The sequence below is a fragment of the Bos taurus genome, chromosome 21 (genome assembly GCF_002263795.3).
Source record: "Bos taurus isolate L1 Dominette 01449 registration number 42190680 breed Hereford chromosome 21, ARS-UCD2.0, whole genome shotgun sequence".
In the NCBI taxonomy this organism is placed as follows: Eukaryota; Metazoa; Chordata; class Mammalia; order Artiodactyla; family Bovidae; genus Bos; species Bos taurus.
The window spans coordinates 64,879,894-64,902,772 of NC_037348.1; the positions used below are offsets into that span (position 1 = coordinate 64,879,894).

The 22,879-nt window shown below is 46.6% G+C and overlaps 1 protein-coding gene across 7 annotated transcripts in view; it reads left to right on the forward strand.

Moving 5' to 3' along the window:
* Positions 1-22,879, forward strand: part of EML1 (EMAP like 1) — a 204,739-nt gene that overhangs the window by 176,137 nt on the left and 5,723 nt on the right. For 4 of the 7 annotated variants that reach the window (XM_024982155.2, XM_024982158.2, XM_024982153.2 and 1 more), the window contains 10 exons: positions 769-838; positions 4,252-4,365; positions 5,187-5,282; positions 6,746-6,880; positions 7,553-7,652; positions 9,371-9,525; positions 11,724-11,849; positions 12,320-12,451; positions 15,873-15,940; positions 18,482-18,570. In XM_024982155.2, the coding sequence (XP_024837923.1) occupies positions 769-838; positions 4,252-4,365; positions 5,187-5,282; positions 6,746-6,880; positions 7,553-7,652; positions 9,371-9,525; positions 11,724-11,849; positions 12,320-12,451; positions 15,873-15,940; positions 18,482-18,570 (1,085 nt within the window). The remainder of the gene's footprint in view (positions 1-768; positions 839-4,251; positions 4,366-5,186; positions 5,283-6,745; positions 6,881-7,552; positions 7,653-9,370; positions 9,526-11,723; positions 11,850-12,319; positions 12,452-15,872; positions 15,941-18,481; positions 18,571-22,879) is intronic. The other 3 variants (XM_059879357.1, XM_024982154.2, XM_024982157.2) reach the window with 1 other exon arrangement.

Genomic DNA, 22,879 nt, shown 5'->3' on the forward strand with positions numbered 1-22,879 from the left:
ACACATTGTCTTAAACAGCCGTGTTATGTAAACAGATAGCTCCAACAGACCCCTATCTGGAGGTCTTCTCGTGCTAATGGCTTCTAATTTGGGTGTGCAGTTTTTAATAAAAATGTTTTGCCTCTTGTTTCTGGCTGGGTCTGCTTTTCCTATAATTCATTTATACCTTTGGTAATGATTTTATATATCTTAGAAAGATGGGTGGATACATAGATGGGTTTATGTTATTTCTATTTGTCCTAAGTCCCTGATCAGTTATAAAAATCCTGCTGAAAAAAAAGATGATGTCTTTGCTGTTTGATGGACTCAAAATGACTTCTTAATAAAGACTGTACACTAATTAAGCAGTTCTGAGATCGAAGTGGTATTTCCCAATCAGGGGATGCATTTCCCTTGAGTTTGGTAATTCCCTATAGATAAAGAAATGAAGATGAAATGAAATATGTACCAATGGTCTAAGGTCTTTGGAAGCCCAGAGAATTTATCAAGAGTGTGTAAGAAATTGGACACTGTATATTTCTCACATTTAAATTTTTGACCAGAGTGTATTTGATCAAGGGAAAAGTGAAGCTTACCTTTAAAAGAGTAGACGTTTTCTGTTTTCTTTGTTTGGTTTGTTTGGGGTTTTGTGGTTTTTTTTTTTGTTTTTTTTTTGCAGTCTGAACGTTTAATCAACATAGACACATTGTTAATATAGGTAAATGAAACTATGAAAACTTGAGTTTGGACTTTCGTAAGAACAGATGTTTTATGAAGATCTCTTTTTAGCCTTGCAGTTCACCCCGATAGGGTCACAATAGCCACAGGACAAGTCGCAGGCACGTCCAAGGATGGAAAAGTGAGTAATCTTTTCATGTTTTTGTAATGAACTGGTAACACAAAATGATTTTTTTGACAATATTTTGCTGATGAATAAGCTGTTGGATATAATGTCTGTGAGCGTGCATGCTCATCTGCTTCCGTCGTGTCCAACTCTGTGCAACCCCATGGACTGGAGCCCACCAGGATCCTCTATCCGTGTGATTCTCCAGGCAAGAATCCTGGAGTGGGTGGCCATTCCCTCCTCCAGGAGATCTTCCCAACCTGGAGATGGAACCCGTGTCTCTCACATCTCCTGCATTGGCAGATGGGCTCTTTACCACTAGCACCACCACCTGGGAAGCTCAAATTTGAATTTAATCCTTTAATTTGAATTTTTATTGCAAATGAAAATTCTTACACTGACCTTAAAAAAAAAACCCTTGAGCTCACGTTAATTTCAGCTAATTTTTAAATAGCATCGCTCTTGCCTAAGAAGTCATTAATTCTTCCAATATTATTTACTCACGTGATAAACATTAACATGTTGAGTTAAAATCATGAAAAATAATCGTTTGACTATGGGGCATTTTGCCTCTTCAGTGAATGAATCCCTTGTTATCATGACTTTAATCCATGGAGTGTGTGTCTATGTGTCATCTGCAAGGGCTGCTGGAAGGATTTTTGCAAAATTTTGTAAGCAAAGACTTCAGTTTGTATTTTAAGGTATCAGAGAAGGAGCTAGTGGAATTTGGCAAACACAGCAATTCAAAACTGGCTTCCACTTATTTACCACAATCTGTGGCCATTGTTGTTTTATCCAAAACATCTAGTAACTTTTCTGATGTCTACTTTTGTATAGTCTATCAATGCACAATGTATAATCTGAAACTAATTACGTTAAGTATTTCCATTTTTATCCTGAGTGCTACCATTTTTCAGAAAGTATTTTAATAACATCAAATTTTAAATATTTATGCTATTTTCCATTAAAATCCTACACTTGAAAGGAGGTAATAGGAACAATGGGAATCAGACTGCTATTCTGTAAGCACACAGGGAACAGAGTCTTCTTTTTTTTTTTTTTTTAAATGTTAAATGACCTTTAGAAGTTATTCGAGATCACTAGTAAATCATTTGTTCCTCCCTCTAGTGGATGAACTGTGTATTTCAGTTTCTGGCCTTGAAATGGTATCAGAGCCTTAGAGCCCTCTGAATAGCTGAGCTGTTCTTTCCATTTACAAGTGGAGAAGTCCAGAGAGGCCAAGTGACTGCAAACATCCAGCTACTTAGAGACAAATCCAGACTAGAGCCCAGTCCCCCCGTCCGTTGTGTACAAAGCTGGTCCTTTTCTTGATAAATCTGCTGGTGGTTCTGTGATGCTTTCTTCTATCAAGGAAGAGAAAAATTAGCACAGCTGAGAAAGTTTTGAACTAATCATAACCATTCTAAGCTTGTATTTGTATATTATCAATCTCCTGTGGGGCCCAAGAATGTGAAGTTCTTAATACCACAGGTGGTAGTCATGATGATGAATTTAAACATGCTTACCCCTTAGTGGCAAGACAAACTTCAAAAGAATAACCCTTACATGAGACTCCATTTTCTTTGTCATGTTTCAGTTTTAAAACTTAGATGCTTTAGATATACAAATGGGAATATCAGTTCCTGTGGGACAGTTATCAAGAATTGACTGTTCAAAGTTTGAAACTTGGTATTAGTTGCTCATTTGTGTCTGACTCTGCGGCCCCATGGACTGTAGCCTGCCAGCCTCCTCTGTCCATGGAATTCTCCGGGCAAGAATACTGGAGTGGGTTGCCATTCCCTTCTCCAGGGGATCTTCCCAACCCAGGGATCAAATCCAGGTCTCCTGCATTGCAGGCAGATTCTTTACCATCTGAGCCACCAGAGAAGCCCCTAAAACTTGGTAGACCTCACCTACAGCTAAATTGGCCACAGGAGCCATGACCTTCGAAAGATATTTAGTTCAGTTCAGTTCAGTCGCTCAGTTGTGTCCGACTCTTTGTGACCCCATGAACCTCTGCATGCCAGGCCTCCCTGTCCATCACCAACTCCTGGAGTTTACCCAAACTCATGTCCATTGAGTAGGTGATGCCATCCAGCCATCTCATCCTCTCATCCCCTTCTCCTCCTGCCTTCGATCTTTCCCAACATCAGGGTCTTTTCAAATGAGTCAGCTCTTCACATCAGGTGGCCAAAATATTGGAGTTTCAGCTTCAACATCAGTCCTGCCAATGAACACCCAGGACTGATTTCCTTTAGGATGGACTGGTTGGATCTTCTTGCAGTCCAAGGGACTCTCAAGAGTCTTCTCCAACACCACAGTTCAAAAGCATCAATTCTCTGGCACTCAACTTTCTTCACAGTCCAACTCTCACATCCATACATGACTACTGGAAAAACGATCTAGTCTTGTTGGTTAGACTAAACAAACCATCTATTCTTGACTAGACGGACCTTTGTTGACAAAGTAATGTCTGCTTTTTAATGTGCTGTCTAGGTTGGTCATAACTTTCCTTCCGAGGAGTAAGCGTCTTTTAATTTCATGGCTGCAGTCACCATCTGCAGTGATTTTGGAGCCCAAAAAAATAAAGTCAGCTACTGTTTCCACTGTTTCCCATCTATTAGCCATGAAGTGATGGGACTGGATGCCGTGATCTTAGTTTTCTGAATGTTGAGCTTTAAGACAACTTTTTCACTCTCCTCTTTCACTTTCATCAAGAGGCTCTTTAGTTCCTCTTCACTTTCTGCCATAAGGGTGGTGTCATCTGCATATCTGAGGTTATTGATATTTCTCCCGGCAATCTTGATTCCAGCTTGTGCTTCTTCCAGCCCAGCGTTTCTCATGATGTACTCTGCAGATAAGTAATAAGCAGGGTGACAATACACAGCCTTGACGTACTCCTTTTCCTATTTGGAACCAGTCTGTTGTTCCATGTCCAGTTCTAACTGTTGCTTCCTGACCTGCATATAGATTTCTCAAGAGCCAGGTCAGGTGGTCTGGTATTCCCATCTCTTTCAGAATTTTCCACAATTTATTATGAGATATTGGGAATATTTTATTTATTGTAAAAACACAGAGTCTTAAGTGCATTAAAAAGAAAAAAAAAAAACACTTTTGTTTTGGGACTTCCTTGGTGGCCCCATGGTTAAGACTGCACTTCCAGTGCAGGGAGCATGGGTTCAATCCCTGGTCAGGGAACTAAGATCCCTCAGGCTGTGTGGTGTAGCCAAAAAAAAAAACTTTAATATTTTACATGTAAATATCAAAACTGATTTGAAATAAAGCCTCACAAAATAAAAGGATAAAACAAAGAACTGGGGGGAAATAGCATTTTTTAAAAAAGGCTTTTGACAAAGTAGAAGTAGCGTCAATACAAAGGTAAATTTGCAGACCCGGCATGATGAGTGACCCAGCATTTTCTTCCGAAGCAGCAGTTACCCCCACACGTGCGCATCTGGGATTCCGTGACGCTGAATACGCTGCATGTCGTCGGAATCGGGTTTTTCGACCGAGCCGTCACCTGTATCGCATTCTCAAAATCTGTAAGTGTGAACCCTGTGGGTCTTGCAGCTTTGTCCACACAGGGAGGTGAGACTCAGCTCAAGGTTGAAGAGGGAGAGGTTAACACGCCCGAACCTGCCCAGATGTGTGCCCAGATCTGAACTCTGAAACCTCCCGCTTGCCAGGCCCCCTCAGTCAGAGGGAGCACATGCCTAGTCCCGCACGCTCCCAGTCAGACATTTCCATGGTGATGAGAAGAGGCCCTTCGGCCACACTGTCTCAGGCTCACAGAGCAGTCTTGCCTCCCCTGGCCTTGATTTCCCCTGCCTGTCTGTGCCATCCCCACCCACTGCCTGGCCATAAGCAGGGGCTGGAGGGGCCTCGTGGTCCCCAGGCTTCCTCAGGATGAACCGCCCTTTGAAGCACTAGTTCAGCCAGTTAGAAACACATACGTGTTCACATCAGTATGCCTTGCGCCTCACCCCCAGCACCTGTCCCCTCATACAACCTTACGATAACCAGCCCCACGCCCTGTGCCCTGTGCCCCGGAGCTGCAGACACTTGTCTCCTCCAGTGCGAGAGCTCTGCAGCCCCTGGGAGGCTAGGTCTAACGGAAGCGGTACTGAAGTCCGCCCCAGAGCTCTCCCTCCTGCTCCTGTGCCTGGTAACCCCCACATTCCCCTGTCCCCACCATCTGTCTGCCCAAGTCCTAAGCAGATCTCAACAGTGATGGGTAAATACACTTTAATAAAGATGTAGCAGACTCGTGATTAAAAAATTAAAATTATGTTCCTTTTTAATCACGCTCAGTCTGCTTTATTCTCGAGTGTAGTCTTCCTGTGAATACCTCCTTTTTTCCTAGAATGGAGGCAGCAACCTCTGTGCGGTGGACGACTCCAACGACCACGTGCTGTCCGTGTGGGACTGGCAGAAGGAAGAGAGGCTGGCGGACGTCAAGGTCTGTGAGCACGCCTGCTGCGGGGCCGCCTTGTCCATTTCCCATGTGGAGCCGTCTCCCCTGAGATGTGGGCTCTGTCCCTGCTGCAGCCCCCAGCGGGACCCCTTCTCGAGAAGCCCTCGGGCCCCGCCCCTCTCCCCTTATTCCCAAGGCCTGGCGGGCTTCCTGCTTCTCTTCACAGCGTCTGTAAGGGTTTCGCGCCCACCTCCCTTTACAGCCACCACCCTTTTAATTCGCCCCATCACTCCGGTGGTCACTTTCTCCCTCACTTACTTGCTCATGTTCTTTCCATCATCCACAAATACCGAGGTCCCCTTTTCACGCACATGTTAAGGAAGTACTGGGAGGGGTGGTGACAAGTGAGATGTGCCCGCTGCCCAGGCGGAGGGCCAGGCAGGGATCTGGGGATCAGGGAAGCTTGTCCAGAGCTGAGTGGACTCAGGAACGGGGAGCAAGATCTTGGTCCTCCCAGTGGGGCTTTTCCTGCAGGGGGGCCCGTTGAACTTCCCAATATGTCAGTGAAGTTTCCTTAAGCTCTCTCATGCTTTCCTCCTGGTAAAACCGTGATTGGGTCTATTTTTGTAGAAATGACTTCAGATTTCTCACCCTGGCATCCATTAGCCTTAGATCACCTTACTGACCTAACCATAGGACTACCATTGGGTTGCCTGAGCTACCTGACATTAAGAGCCTCAGTGGATTACCTGGCTTATGTAGCCTTCTCTCTTGTGTGTGTGGGATGCAGACGGTATTCTAACAAGGCATGAGCATACCTGTTTTTATGCTATAGCTGTGCCTTCTATGTTTTGCTCAAGTATTTCGGTTCCTGCTGTGTTACTAGGTTGGAAGTAATCACAGCAAGTTATTGTCTAGGCTCAGGAATCTGTAACTGAATTATCAAGCAGAAGGAGCAGTCAGGGTCAGATTCATGGCAACAGGGTGCCAGTCATGAAAACTGATAACAGGATGAGGGTGGTAAATTGATAGCCAAAGAACCAGCTCCCCCTCTGGACTCTAGGCTCGGCCACCAAGCTACCAGCAGAGTCCTGGGGATCAGAACCAGGCAAACAGGGCAGCCCAAGTGGGCCAGGAGTGGTGGAGCTGAATAAAATCCAGGCTCCGGGGCCCTTCCCGTCACTCGATGAGGATGAGACTTGCAGTTCTTAAGTCCCAGCCTCTCCTTCAGCCAGAGCATGGCTGTGTGCCTGCTCCATGCCAGGTCCTGAGAGTCCCCATGCAGAAGGAGACTCTGTGGTCCTGTCCGCAGGGCTCTGGGGGAAACAGACAGGGAGAGGTGTCGGCGCACACAGACGTAAGTTTAGTGACTAGGGAAGATGAATTCAAGGGGCGAAGTATCAAGAGTCTTGGTGCTCACCCTGATGAGTTACTTATTTGTGGTTCAGAGTTTATTTCCTTAAGTCTCAAGAGATCTGAGACATCTGATTCTCCTGTTTTGTGCAAAGTGTTCGAACGAAGCTGTATTTGCCGCGGATTTCCACCCCACCGACACCAATATAATCGTAACCTGTGGAAAGTCCCACCTCTACTTCTGGACGCTAGAAGGAAGCTCCCTTATTAAGAAGCAAGGATTGTTTGAGGTAAGGTGAAATTGCATCTCTCATTTTATTTTTCACCAGTGGTGCTTGTGATCCCCTGGCATTTAAGGAAGCTCTGAGGCATCACAGCCTTAGAATTTAATTGGCCAAAGTGGGGGTGTCATGATAAAGACTATTCCTGGAGATCCCTGACAGAGTTGGGGAGCCCCTCATGGATAACATTGGTGATGCTGATAAGGAAGGACTAACACAGGGAGAAGAGCCAGGGTGCCAGAGGGCCATGGCCCTCACTGTGGCCTGCTGATTGTACAGAGCAATGAAGAAGGTGCCCAGGAGACTGCAGTGCAAGCCTGCTGAGGGTGATGGGCAACCTTGGTGCCGTTTAGCCCAGCATCTGAGGCCTCACGAGAGCACCAATATGGCACCTGATGCCCTGCAGGCCCAGAGGCTGAGTTGGAGGACTGCTTTATCCGCCTTAGCCACTCCACAGCCTCCCCTGCTCTAACTGCCTGCAGCCGTGTAAGTACCGGATACTTTGGACCGGATAATCTCAGGGTGTAATTTGTGTAACGGTGGATGAGAAGGAAAGGCACACAGTGTGGTAGCCACAGCCGACACCATCCAGCTCGGGGTGCCCATGATTCTCGATGTTCTTAAAAACAGAAGGATGTCTTGATTTTACATATATATATATTCTTTTTTAACATTCTGCAGAAGCAAGAAAAGCCAAAGTTCGTCCTCTGTGTGACTTTTTCTGAAAACGGTGACACCATCACCGGAGATTCAAGTGGCAACATCCTGGTATGGGGAAAAGGTAACAGCGACGCTCCTCAAGCAGCCTCTTGTGGGTAATGTTCTAAGGAAGAAGCCAAATCCCATAAGAATTGCCGGTTAATATCATTTCCAAGTTTACTATTTGATTCCAAGGTACATAGGTACCTACATACGTGTGTGTGTGTGTGTGTGTAACTTGGAATCAAAAAACCAGGACAGAGGAAAATGAGACTAGTAAGCTGTTGGCTTCTGTTGTTTTAAAAGGTTCTTTAAGCCCAAGATGTTGTAATAGACTTAATCACTTTATGGGGAGATCTAATAACAGCTTGTAATGATGAAAATCATCGAAGACTATTTAGCTCTACAGCGTTTAACTTCTCTGGTCCACCCAGCACTTGGCAGACATTGACTGAGTATTCATTGTGAGTCCGAAGCCATGTGCTGGGCACTGGGCATACAGATGAGTCAGGTGGGCATCAGTGGGCAAACAGCGTGATAGGAAGGACTCCTTACTCAGAAGCACGTTGAGTCGAGTTCAGTGAGCATTTATGAGTGTTTACCATGTGCCAGGAAAACAGAGACAATGCACCATCTCTGTACTCCAGGGTCTCAGTGTTTGGGCTGTGGGGTGAGGGCAGAAGCGGAGCCACCGCGGTAATGTCGGGCTAACTCTGTGACCTTGGTAGTACTGCTGCCACTCTGAGTGCCACGGGCTCTGTACACACACGGGTTCACTGCACCCTGAAAGCGGTGCCGTGGAAAAGCAGCAGCCCCATGACCCCCAGGAGGAAACTGAGGCAGAGCAATCAGGCCACTTGTCCAGGGACCCCCAGCTCATCTCTCAGCCCTCCTAGCACACTATATGCTTCATCTTGGCATGTTTTCCTTTATTGTTTTTTAATTTATTTTAATGAAGTATGGTTGATTTACAATGCTGTGTTAATTTCTGCTATATAGCAAGGAGATTCAGTTGTACATATATGTATATATGTCCTCTTTTTTATTATTTTTTTGACTGTGCTGGGTCTTTATTCTCTAGTTGGGGCGAGCGGGAGCTACTGTTCGCTGGGGTACGTGGGCTTCTCGTTGCAGTGGCTGCTCTTGTTGCAGAGCACAGGCTCTAGGCACCCGGGCTTCAGAGGTTGTGGTGCATGGGCTTAGTTGCTCTGAGGCTTGTGGGATCTTCCTGGACCAGGGATCAAGCCCACGTCCCCTGCATTGACAGGCGAATTCTTTATAGAGTTCTTCAGCACTGAGCCACCAGGGAAGCCCTGTGTATTCTTTTTCATATTCTTTTCCAGTGTGGTTTGTCAGAGGATATTGAATGCAGCTCCCAGCCCCTCTACATAGGACCTTGTCGTGTATCCATCCTACACGTGATCGTTTACATCTGCTGACTCCAGGCTCCCTGTTCATCCCCCTCCCCCTTGCCCTGTGTTCTTTGATTAGAAAGTAACCCAGTTCGTGTTTGTCTGTGTTAGCCGCTCAGTCGTGTCCGGCTCTTTGCGACCCCATGGACTGCAGCCCGCCGGGGTCCTCTGTCCGTGGGTTCTCCGGCAGGAACGCTGGAGCGGGTAGCCATTCCCTTCTCTGCGTTTGTCTTGTTTATCTAGTGCTCTGAGAACATGTAGAAATTGAATCCTTTATAGATTCACACTGCATTGATGTTCTGATAATCTCATTTTAAAACAAAAAATGAGATGGGCAGAGGTGAGGCCTTGGACAATGTCCTAAGCATGGTTTTCTCGTTGTGTTTAGGTACGAATCGAATAAGCTACGTGGTTCAAGGGGCCCACGAGGGCGGTATTTTCGCACTTTGTATGTTAAGGGACGGCACGCTTGTGTCGGGAGGAGGGAAGGACCGCAAGCTCATTTCTTGGGATGGAAATTACCAGAAGCTTCATAAAACCGAGGTGAGACAGCATGTCACACTGCTGACACTCTTTTTAAACCTTAAACTATTATGTCAACCAGTTTCCTTATGAGTTTGAAATCTTTTGCTTACCGTTTTGAAAACTGTACTGAGAAAATTTTACTAAATGGGGTAACATTTTATATAAAATCATGAAGGCAGTTTACTAAAATGGAATTCAGTTTATAAACGGTGAGGTGGTCACATTTCATGTCTAGAGTATTATCATAGAACCAATCTTACGAGGGAATATTATCCACATTTTGATTAATCCTTAAAATATTTATTGTCTTTTCCCTGTAATTGCCAGCATGTTGCTCTGGAGACACCGTCTCTTGGAACTAATATTTACTGAGTACCTGCTTTGAACGTGACTGAACACCAGCACTGTCTCTAGAGCTTTGACTTCTTTTGGCATTTCTCTCACCTCCTTATTACCTAATTAGCAACCCTGGACTCCAATAGGAGGCAGAGGCAAGAAATTCAATATTCCTTCTACACACTGTCTAAATTTTCTTTCCCAGGCCCTGGGAAATTATGAGCAGACAGAAACCAAGGTTGGCATCAATCTGAAGGTTGAGGACCTTCCCCTCCAGCATAGTGTGGACACCGTGTAGAACTTTATTGTTGCTTAGTTGCTAAGTCGTGTCCAACTCTTTGCAACCCCATGGACTGCAGCATGCAGGCTCCTCTGTCCTTCACGATCTCCCAGATTGCTCAAATTCATGTCCATTGAGTTGATGACGCCATCCAACCATCTTATCCTCCGTCACATCCTTCTCCTCCTGCCCTCAGTCTTTCCCAGCATCAGGGTCTTTTCCAGTGAGTCAGCTCTTGGTATCAGGCGGCCAAAGTACTGGAGCTTCAGCTTCAGCATCAGTCCTTCAGTGGATATCCAGGGCTGATCACCTCTAGGATGGACTGGTTGGATCTCCTTGCAGTCCAAGGGACTCGCAAGAGTCTCCTCCAGCACAGTTCAAAAGCATCAATTCTTCGGCTCTCAGCCTTTCTTATGGTCCAACTCTCACATCTGCACATGACTACTGGAAAAACCATAGCTTTCTAATTCAGATGCCCACAGCACAATGACAGCAGAGAACAGCATCACACTTGCTCTGACAGTGTGAGAATTTTGTTTTGCTGATTACCGCTCTTCATAAAGCAAGGCCTTCATCTGAGTTTTGGAAATCACTTTCTTTTCATGGAGACTTTAATTGTGGTAGCATTTTCTATAATAATATTTGACCAGCATTTTTTTGAACCTAAGCAGCATTGCAATCCTAAGAAACAGTCCAAAGCCTCATCTAGTATTATGGAAGACACTCACCATTTTTAAGTATCTGTAATTCATTATCAGCATGGATTGTTATCATCTTTTCTCAGATCTATGCTAACCCACTCGTAAAAAGTTTGTATGAGAACAGGCCACTCTTTAACATCCCAGAACCACAGTGCTGTGATTTTTGTTCCTTTGAAAAAGTACAAGAACCTCTAATTATTTTATCATAGCAAATTGTTCTTGAATGGTGTATTTTGAAATCGTTTTTATTAACACTTAATCACACGTGTACCAGCGTGAGCAGTGGATTTCAAAACTAAATAAAGTTGCCAAAGGATTTATCATTGCAAGTTACAATAAATTTTTAAGAACTCTTACTTATTACAGCATGTTACATATTCCTTCCTCCCTAAATTTTACCTGCTTCTGCTATCAGAAGTCTTAACAAGTAAAGAGTAAAGTACCCAGTAGTCTTTTTTATTTCTTTATTTTGTCCAGAAAAAAGGTGCCTCATTGTAGGGTTTTTTTTTTTCCAGTTGGAGTATAATTGCTTAACAGTGCTGTTGTTTTCTGCTGTATAACAAGTGAATCAGCTTCACCTGTACCTATGTCCCCTTCCTCTTGGGCCTCCCTGCCACCCCTCCACCCCCATCCCACCCATCTAGGTCACACAGAACACCCAGCTGTTCCTCTATTTTTTTTTTTTTTACAACCTTACTCTTGCTCATTCTTTCAAGGCATATAAAAGGTATGGAGTTTAAACGTAAGATTTGGGGTTTGGATCATTCACTCAAGTACTTTGTCTCCTTGTTACGCGTGTGTGTGTGTGTCGTTATGATAGAAGCTGTTATCATAAGTAAACAAGTGTTTTGAATGCTGGAACTAGTAATTTAATGACACCTGAAATCTTTTCCATGCAGATTCCAGAACAGTTTGGCCCCATACGGACAGTGGCCGAAGGAAAAGGCGATGTGATATTGATAGGCACGACCAGAAACTTTGTTCTGCAGGGCACACTGTCGGGGGACTTCACACCCATCACTCAGGTAGGCGTCAGCTCAACAAGTCCATCAAACACCTTCATGCTGTGTAATAGTACAATATAAGACAGGGCCTCCCTGGTGGCTCAGATGGCCAAGAATCTGCCTGCAATGCACGAGACGCAGGTTCAATCCCTGGGTTGGGAGGATCCCCTGGGGAAGGGAATGGTAACCCACTCCAGTATTCTTGCCTGGAGAATCCCATGGACAGAGGAGCCTGGCAGACTATACAGTTCATGAGGTCACAGAGAGTCAGATACGAGGGAGCAACTAACACTTTCACTTTCATAAGACAGCGTTACAAAGAGGCGATTCTTCTGTGTTTTATATTAACATCCCCTTCCTCAGCTTCAGTGGGAGGAAGAGAAACAGATGGACACAGTTCCAGAGCCTGCGGTGAGCCGTGGTGTTCTGTAGGGCCCCCGCGTGCTGGTGGTGATGTTTCAGGGGCGTCCGTCTGTCTCGGTTCTTTGCAGGGTCACACTGATGAGCTCTGGGGACTGGCCGTCCATGCCTCCAAACCTCAGTTCCTGACCTGTGGGCACGACAGGCACGCCACCCTGTGGGACGCCGTGGGTCACCGGCCCGTCTGGGACAAAGTCATAGAGGTAGGCCTGCGTGTCCTAGTCCGTCTTTCTTATAAAAATGCATCTGCAACACATCGGTTTATTTATTTATTTTTTGCATGAGATTGGTGGTGATATAAATTCGTCCCAAAGAAAGTGTCACTTAATATATCGCCTTCAAATTGCATTGCTTTAACCACCACCCCAAGGGGTCTCATTCATGTATTTCTGAAGTTTACCAGTGCTTTTTCAGACAGCACGTACGCCTTTCTGATTGGTTGTTGGGTCTCCTGAGTGCAGTCTCTTCCGGCTGAAAAGCTGAGGAGCCCTTGTTAGGAGCCTGTATTCTATTTACAGAACACCTTTTTGATGGGAATGGATTAGCTATTCTAACAGCATCCAGTTTTTCTCTGCACTTTGAGTTTGATGGTACAGGTCAAATTTAAAGTCAGCACGTCTCTGAGTTTGCAAAAGGAACTCCGATCATACATCAGAGTGCTGAAGGATCCTCTCCCTACCTGCCACGCTGCGGTGTTGGCGTTTATTGAGCACGACATACTGTTTGCATACTGAGCATTGCACATGTGTTACTGCTCATCCTGACAGCAGCCCTGCAAGGTGAAGTTTTTAACCTTGATTTTAGTGATTAGGAGGTTGGAGCTTCGAGAAGTCAGATGGCTTGGCAAGATCAGTGTTTACACCCCACTCGGTTCACACCTGACGCCAGGGTCTTCTGCTGCATCTGTAGTGATTCAAAGCACCTCCCGTGTTGCTTGCACCGTTCATGACACATAACAGCCTGGGTGAGGGGCAGCCCCTCTGCAGACCCCGCCACGAGTCCTCTCGACACCCGTGGAGTTGCCGGCACGTCTCCATGTGCTGGGTCCATGCTTCAGCCCTTCACTTTTGGAGAAAATCTGCAAGTGAATGGAGGTGACTGGTCCCTGGGGATGTTGAGCACTGGGATGATGGGCCGTGGGGAGGTGACTCTGGCACCAGAGGGGTTGCTGCACAGCTGGCAACCAGGAATCCTCAACAGTGGTCTGGGAGAGTGACCTTCCCTGCGGCCTCGGTCCACACGGCAGCCTGGCTGAAAGCCTTGCCAGCTACTCCAGCGCCAGACCGTCAACCCACCCAGCCTGGCATCACAGCACGGGTGCTAAACCGAACACCAAGAAGATCTTAAGCCCCAGCTCCTCTGCGCACTGACCGTGTGACTGGGCAGACACACTCAAGTATCTTCCTCTCAGAATGTTATGAGCCTCAAATGAGCTGCACAGTAAAGCCTCCAGTGCACATGATTTCTGTCTGGAGGCCCCGAGCTCATCACAGCTCCCACTTTGGAAAAGCACCGCAGGAATGTAATCTGGCTTCCCCGGTGGTGCTAGTGGTAAAGAACCCCACCTGCCAGCGCAGGAGATATAAGAGATGTGGGTTCGATCCCTGGGTCAGGAAGATCCCCTGGAGAGGGGATTGGCAACCCACTCCGGTATTCTTGCCTGGAGAATCCTATAGACAGAGGAGCCTGGTGGGCTGTAGTCCTTGGGGTCACAAGAAGTTGGACAGGACTGAAGTGACTCAGCACACAATATAATCAGTCCCTGCAGTCTCCTTCCTGTCTCTCTTTCTCTCTTTTTTTCCCAGTTTCTCCGGTGGCATCTCAGTGCCTCCATTTCCACATCCAGGGTTACTGCTTTCTTGGTCTTCCTGTGATTAATCTCTTTTCATTTCAATTCATCCTAAGTACTCCTACCGAGTCACCTAAAACACAGATTCAGTCACATCACTCTTTTCAGTGAAAGGAAAGAGTCCCTCTCACTGTGTTTTTCCTGGTGATCTGACCCTTGACCTGGCCACGCAGCCCACATTGCTAGCATCATCCGCGTGACTTCCCGTTCCCTCCCCTGTAGGTCCTGCTTCGAAAAACCAGTGACTCTCCCTTGATGTTGTTGTTCAGTTGCCAAGTCTCGTCCAGTTCTTTGCGACCCCATGGACCGCACCTTGCTAGGCTTCCCTGTCCTTCAGGATCTCCCTGAGTTTGCTGAAATGCATGTCCATTGAGCCGGTGATGCCATCCAACTATCTCATCCTCTATCACCCCCTTCTCCTCCTACCCTCAATCTTACACAGCATCAGGGTCTTTACCAATGAGTCGGCTCTTCCCATCAGGTGGCCAAAGGATTGGAGCCTCAGCTTTAGCATCAGTCCTTCCAATGACTATTCAGCACTAATTTCCTTTAAGATTGACTGGTTTGATCTCCTTGCAGTCGAAGGGGCTCTCAAGTCTTCTCCAGCACTCTGCTCCAGACTGTGTTGCTTCTATGTCCTTGATCGTATTCTTGTCCCCTTAAGACCTCATCCAAACAGATACTGGCGTGTCCACGTCCGCCTCCACCAGGGGCAGTTCTTCCTGTGTCGGAAGGCCCGAGTCGAGGGCCTGCAGCCAGGACGCCGCAGCCCAGCTCCCCGTCTGACGTCACCTAGTGCTCCCCTCCGTTGTGCTCTATCTCTCCCGTCAGCCTTGCTCCACCTTGTTAGTAATGAACACACGCGTGTCTCCCCAGCGCCAAGTCTGGCGTGTGCCTCGCTCATCTGGAGATCGCTCTAGGACGGCCAGGTGTCCTGGGAGGCGCTCATCCGGTCCTGACCTGATGGCCTTGGGTGCGGGGGTCATATTTCCAGACAGATGGGGCAAAGCTTCCCATTCAGCATGGAGGTCAACCAAAGGGACTTCCAAGACTTGGAGGAAGAGCATGTCTTTGTTCTGTCATCTGGTTACTGTAGATATGAAAGGATATAAGATAGAATGGGCTTCCCTCACAGCTCAGGTGGTAAAGAAACCGCCTGCACTGCAGGAGACCCTGGTTCACTTCCTGGGTCAGGGAGATCCACTGGAGAAGGGATAGGCTACCTACTCCAGTGTTCTTGGGCTTCCCTGGTGGCTTAGCTGGTAAAGAATCCAGCTGCAATGCAGGAGACCTGGGTTCAGTCCCTGGGTTGGGAAGATCCCCTGGAGAAGGGAAATGGCTACTCACTCCAGTATTGTGGCCTGGAGAATTTCATGGACTATATAGTCCATGGGGTCGCAAAGAGTCGGACATGACTGAGCAACTTTCACTTTCTACTTTGAAGATAGAATGAGAGAGACTTCCCTGGTAGTCCAGTGGGTGGGACTCCACGCTTCCACTACAAGGGACGTGGGTTCAATCCCTGGTCAGGGAACTGAGATACCTCATGGCACGAGATGCAGAAAGAAAAATTATAAAAAGACAAAATTGTGTTATTTTTGAGACATGACCTTCATTAAAGTAAGGAAGTGTTTTCCTCTCTGAAGAAAAAAAAAGAGTTGTTTTTTTTTTTTAATGGGCCATGTAGCCCTAAGGGATTAGAGCTGTGCTTGTGTGTGTTTATGTAATCGCGCTGTGTCTGGCCATCAATTTACACTTCCTTTACAACATTTTAGGATCCAGCTCAGTCTTCTGGTTTTCATCCTTCAGGGTCTGTGGTTGCAGTCGGAACACTGACTGGGAGGTAAGTGCGTGTCGGTGTAGCCTGTGCTTTCAGGGTTCACGGGAAAGAGGCTTGTCTGTGTTTCCCCAGCGACCGGTCAGGGTAGCCCTTCGCTGCCTCGCTCAACACCTGATGACCGACTAGGAATTAACGTCAGAACTCGGAAGTGAAACCTTGGACAGTGGGCCTTCCCATTTCGGACCTTGGGAAAACCTAAAGTTGGCTGTGGTCCCCGCTCCCAGAGGAGGCCCCACCTCCACACACAGATGGTTGTGGGGCTCCTTGATGTCAAAGCACTGAGGGTTTTATGATGCTTTTTCCTGCTGCCTTGCAAAATTTTAGAAACTGCCCAGTCCCTGAGCCTCGTGTTTGACTCAGCTAACCCTCACTTGCCAAGGGCCTCCGATACGCCGGGCGGCAGGTCTGTGCCTGAGTCCCAGCTTTGCCACCTAGCTGCAGTGTGTCTTTGAGCCAGTTGCATGACCTCTCTGAGTTTGTTTCTTCCTCTGTGAAAGGTGGCAATATATGTGCCTTGCCAAACACTGATGATTAAGTGAGACAGACTATGAAGCGGCTCCTGGGGTTGCCTGGCGGGCAGCTTTGGTGGTTATTACTGTCACCGTTTTATAAGATTTGATTGTGCTTTATATTGATTGTCATACTGTCTACACTTACTGTAGCTTGATTCGTATACTGTTAGTGCTTCCCTGCTCTCCAAAGTGTGCCACTCATGGACAGGAAAGTGGGCAGGGCCAAAGAGGGCTTGGAGTAAGAGTAGGAACTGCTCAGTACAAAGTCAGCTACAGGGTTGTGTTATACGGCACGGGGAGCACAGTCAATAGTTTATAATGATGATAAATGAGGTAGAAGCTTTACAAATTGTGAATCACTATATTGTATACTTGTACATAATATTGTACAGTGAACATTGTACATGTTTCAAAAGAGAGCATACCACTTAGATTATGTTGTTAGACTGTAGCATGTGTATAAAGAAAGAGTAACCACTCATAAGTCATAGGTGGCAACATCTTGAGAGTTGAGCACCTATCCAACAGAATTCTTCATGAATTCTGCAAAGCCACACACCCATGCATGCACGCATACATGCACACACACGCACACACCTCTGACCTCTCTCAGAGACCGCTGAAGCTTCTGACTCAAGCAGGCTGTGATGAATGGCCACCAGCCAGTTATTGTCATCAGCTGCACGCTGACTCTGTGGCAGGACAGAGCATGGGACGAGGCCAGCCAGGCGGTCAAAATCACAGACAGTGTCCTGTGGGTGGAAGAGAGAGGGACACGCATCTCCGCATCCCTCCCCTCCGTTCATGCTTCCCCCACCTCTAGTCCTGGTCCCGGGCTTAGCTCTCAATGGGGAAGCTTAACACGGTGTTCAGAGGCATAGCTAGTCCCTACAGTCTCTCTGCTGCTTATATTCTGACCTGTGTTCAGGTTAAATAGCACATTAAAGATAAATGTGGAGAAGAAAATAGCAACCCACTCCCATATTCTTGCCTGGAAAATCCCACAGACAGGAGCCTGGAGGGCTACAGTTAATGGTGTTGCAGAATCGAACACAACTGAGTGACTAACACTAACACACAAAGTCACAAGGAAGCAAAGCTGAGAAGCCAAATCCAGGTGTCAGGGGCCAACCAGACCCATTGAGTGGTACTGATTAGGGCCCCGAGTGGATAGCGATGCTGGCTCAGTGGGCACGCTGATGAATGGATGGCATCAAAGTTTGCAATGGCAGCAGCAGGGTGCCCTTGATCCTTTTCACCCCTGAAAACACTGCTGCCACCACCTGAGAACGTACGGGCAGGAGAGTTCAATGTGCACCATTTCACACCCTGACCGAGCACCGTGTCCTAATTAGAGGATTCAGAGCACTTCCAAGTCCAGTTATAATTTGACTGATCGGATCCTGAGCCTGCAGAGCTATTCTGGGCCCTTACCTGCATTTTACAGTTGAGGAAACTGAGCCCAGAGAAGCTAAATTCGAAGACCAGTCCTCTACTCACCCTTCTGCCATCCTCCGGGTCCTTTCTTTCGCCTGCTGGTTGCACACCAGCTTCGCAGAAGGTCAGAGGCTGACCCAGCTCTGCTTGCGTCAGCCCGGAGGTTGTCCCGGCCCCAGCTTGCTGGACCCTTTCTGCCTGGCCCGGGCCAGATCTCTCGGTAAGCTCGTGCAGTGGCCCCCTTGCCACTTGCTCTGGCCACAGGCCTGGGGTTAGATGCTGGTCCATCTTCCCTGCCCAGGGTTTTCTCTGTTTTCATATGTAAATGACAAAACTCAAACATTAAGGAGCCCTGCCATGATGTCAGTAGCTAAATTCTTTCCCGTGATAGCCAGTCAGCTGCTCCTTTCTTTCGGAAATGTTCACATGCAGGCAATTTTCTTTACATGAAAGCTGGGGCTAAGCATTCTTGTTAAGCACATACAGAGCATTTTTAAGCTCTTAATCGTTTTTAATAGCCTGGCTGTGACTGTCATAGTCTGACTTCACATTCTCACTAAGCAACTGGTTTGTACTTTTTCTCATGTTTACACAGGTGGTTTGTGTTCGACACAGAAACAAAAGACTTGGTCACCGTCCACACGGATGGAAACGAACAGCTCTCCGTGATGCGTTACTCACCAGGTTAGGACACAGACGGTTCACTGTAAAACTCCCAGAGACAAAGCCCTGCATAGATGTCTCTAAAGAAAGACATTCACAGGCCCCCTCCAGAGTGAAATTTACAGTACATCTGTACGTAATTGTGGCACCTGGGGGCTCTCCCCCTCCCTCCTTTGGAGCACTATGCTTGTGTGGTTTTATCTGTTTCCGTGTGTCAAGAAGAACTTGTGTTAACATTATAACAGCTTCTCATGTACCTGTGCCTTTTTTTTTAGTATTTATTTATTTGGTTGCATCAGGTCCAGCTGCGGTAATCAGGATCTTTCACTGAGGCACATAGACTTCTCTCTAGTTACGGCACACGGGCTCCAGAGTGCACAGGCTTAGTTACCCCCATGGTGTGTGGGATCTTAGTTCCCTGACCAGGGATTGAACCCAGGTCCCCACATTGGCAGGCAGACTGCCAACTACTGGACTGCCAGGGAAGTCCCCACTCAGGCCTTCTTGACAGGTGCTTTTGGAGCACATTGCTTGGGTGTTTGTTTTTTCTTAACTCTTTATTATGGAAAATTTCAAGCATGGACAAAATTAGAAGAGCGTGGTGAGTTCGTGTACCTGTTCCCCAGCTTCAGCGTTTACCCATTTGTTCACCTGTAGCTCCACTCGCTGGGCCCTCCCGTGTTGTTTGAAGCCCGGTCCCAGAGGTCTTATCCTTTCGTCTGTTACTGTTAATGTATAGAAGGATCTGGGGACTTCCCTGGTGAGGCAGTGGTCAGGACCCTGTGCTCCCTGTGCCTGGTCAGAGGAGTGAGATCCCACAAGACGCATGGTGGAGTCAAATATATATATATATATCTTTATATCTGAGGTTATTGATATTTCTCCCGGCAATCTTGATTCCAGCTTGTGCTGCTTCCAGCCCAGCGTTTCTCATGATGTACTCTGCATAGAAGTTAAATAAGCAGGGTGACAATATACAGCCTTGACAAACTCCTTTTCCTATTTGGAACCAGTCTATTGTTCCATGTCCAGTTCTAACTGTTGCTTCCTGATCTGCATATAGGTTTCTCAAGAGGCAGGTCAGGGGGTCTGGTATTCCCATCTCTTTCAGAATTTTCCACAGTTTATTGTGATCCACACAGTCAAAGGCTTTGGCAGAGTCAATAAAGCAGAAATAGATGTTTTTCTGGAACTTTCTTGCTTTTTCGATGATCCAGAGGATGTTGGCAATTTGATCTCTTGTTCCTCTGCCTTTTCTAAAACCAGCTTGAACATCTGGAAGTTCACGGTTCACATATTGCTGAAGCCTGGCTTGGAGAATTTTGAGCATTACTTTACTAGCGTGTGAGATGAATGCAATTGTACGGTAGTTTGAGCATTCTTTGGCATTGCCTTTCTTTGGGATTGGAGTGAAAACTGACCTTTTCCAGTCCTGTGGCCGCTGCTGAGTTTTCCAAATTTGCTGAAAGTGAAGAGGAACTCAAAAGCCTCTTGATGAAAGTAAAAGTGGAGAGTGAAAACGTTGGCTTAAAGCTCAACATTCAGAAAACTAAGATCATGGCATCTGGTCCCATCACTTCAGGGGAAATAGGTGGGGAAACAGTGGAAACAGGGTCAGACTTTATTTTTGGGGCTCTAAAATCACTGCAGATGGTGACTGCCGTCATGAAATTAAAAGACGCTTACTCCTTGGAAGGAAAGTTATGACCAACCTAGATAGCATATTCAAAAGCAGAGACATTACTTTGCCAACAAAGGTCTGTCTAGTCAAGGCTATGGTTTTTCCAGTGGTCATGTATGGATGTGAGAGTTGGACTGTGAAGAAAGCTGAGTGCCGAAGAATTGATGCTTTTGAACTGTGGTATTGGAGAAGACTCTTGAGAGTCCCTTGGACTGCAAGGAGATCCAACCAGTCCATACTGAAGGAGATCAGCCCTGGGTGTTCTTTGGAAGGAACGATGCTAAAGCTGAAACTCCAGTACTTTGGCCACCTCATGCGAAGAGTTGACTCATTGGAAAAGACCCTGATGCTGGGAGGGATTGGGGGCAGGAGCAGAAGGGGACGATAGAGGATGAGATGGCTGGATGGCATCACTGACTCGATGGACGTGAGTCTCAGTGAACTCCGGGAGTTGGTGATGGATAGGGAGGCCTGGCGTGCTGCGATTCATGGGGTCACAAAGAGTTGGACACAACTGAGCGACTGAACTGAACTGAACTGATATCTTTATGTGGAGAGAGAACTATATATATATGGAGAGAGAGAAATCTAAAAAAGATGAAAACTTTTTAACAGCTTTATTGAAGTAGAATTTACATACAATAGTTTACCATTTATGAATGTACAATCAGTGATTCTTAGTAAATCTGTAGAGCAGTGTAGCCATCACCACCATCCAGTTTTAGAACCTTTCCATCATCTCCAAAAGTTCCTTTCCTGCCCATTAGTAACTCATCTCCACTCCCAGCCCCAGCCGTAGGCAACCATGGATTTGCTGTTCTGTGTCTATAAATTGTCTTTTCTGGGCATTTCCTATCAATGGAGTCCTACAGCACATAGCCTGTTGCATCTGGCTTCTTTTACTTAGAATAATACTTGTGAGATTATTCATGCTACTGTATATGTGTCAGTAGTTTATTCCCTTTTAGCACCTAGATAGTATCCCGTTTTATGGGTAGAGCATGTTTGCTTTGTCCATTTAACAGGGAATATGGGATTGTTTCTGTGTTCAGGCTGTTATGAATAATGCTAAGAATACTGATCATATGTCAATTTTGGCTGGGGTTTTTTTTTTTTTTTTTTTTTTTTTGGCTATGCCAAGCAGCTCAGGGGGTCTTAGCTCCCTGGCCAGATAATGAACCCAAGTTCTTGGCAGTGAAAGCATGGAGTCGAACCACTGGACCTCAGGGAAGTCATCATATGTCCATTTTGTACTCATGTTAGTTGCTCAGTTGTGTCCGACTCTTTGCGACCCCAAGGACTGTAGCCCACCAAGCTTCTCTGTCCATGGGATTCTCCAGGCAAGAACACTGGAGTGGGTTGCCATGCCCTCCTCCAGGGGATCTTCCCAGCCCAGGGATCGAACCCGGGTCTCCTGCATTTCAGGCGGATTCTTTACCGTCTGAGCCACCAGGGAAGCCCCTTTTGTACTTGTAAGTCTTTTTAATCCATACGTGCTCCCTCCCTCCCTGTCTGTCTGTCTCTCTGTCTCTCTCTTTGACACACACGCCATCCTCGCTTGCAGTTTATGTGTTGAAGAAGCTCGTTTTTCCTGGAGCAATTTCCACACCCTGGGTGTTGCTGAGTGCATCTCTGTGGTGTTGCTTCACTCGTCCCCCTGTCCTCACACGTCCCCCCCTCCCCACACGTCCCTCTGTCCCTGTATTTCCTGTAGTCATTCGGAATGCAGACCCTCTTCCAGCTCAGTGCATCCCGGTCTCTCCCTCCTACCCAAAACTCATTGAGTCTGCTCGTCTTGCTTTCTGTGCTTTTAGAGCCATCGCTGCACAACACTCAATCCCTAAACAGAGGCTGGTGATTGGTTTTCCTATTTTAGCCTTTCTTCATTTGTCAGATATAATACGTCTATGAAGAGTGACTTCTCTTCATCCATAATATTAATATGTTTTTGTTACCTAAACAAGATACTATTTTGTTAGTATGACCAAGATATATGGCAGAGTTCACATAGGAAGTCAAGATAGACACTTGATTTCTTTCACTTTATTTACCAGTTTCAGGATAATGAGTTTGTCCTCTGTTCACTTTAACAATGATCAGTTGTTGTTAGTGGTGGTAGCTTCGGTGTCATTATGAACTTAGGTGTATTTGGGATGTTTCAATCTATGATGGTTATGATAGGTGAAACAATTTGTCCATTATTGGCCACTTCAGGTTGGTTCCTGAGTCTTTCTGACAACATGTGTGCTGGAAATGCTCGTGGCAAATGGTTGCCGTAAGCGGCTTCCCAGGTGGCTCAGTGATAAAGAATTTGCCTGCAGTGCAGGGGATGCAGGTTTGATCCCTGGTCCACGAAGATCCCCTGGAGAAGGAAATGGCAACCCACTCCAGAGTTTGTGCCTGAGAAATCTCATAGACAGAGGAGCCTGGCAGGCTACAGTCCATGGGGTCGCAAAGAGTCGGACACGACTGAGTGACTAAAGAACCAGGTAGGATGCTGTTTCTAAGCCTCATCATTTATGCCTGTGCTTCAGGAAGTACTGTCTGTGTGATCCATGGGACATTCAGCTCCGTGGACACTCTCGGAAAAAGTGATTTCAGTCCTTGGAAATACTTGGCTAAGACTAAATTACCATCACTAGGGGTATC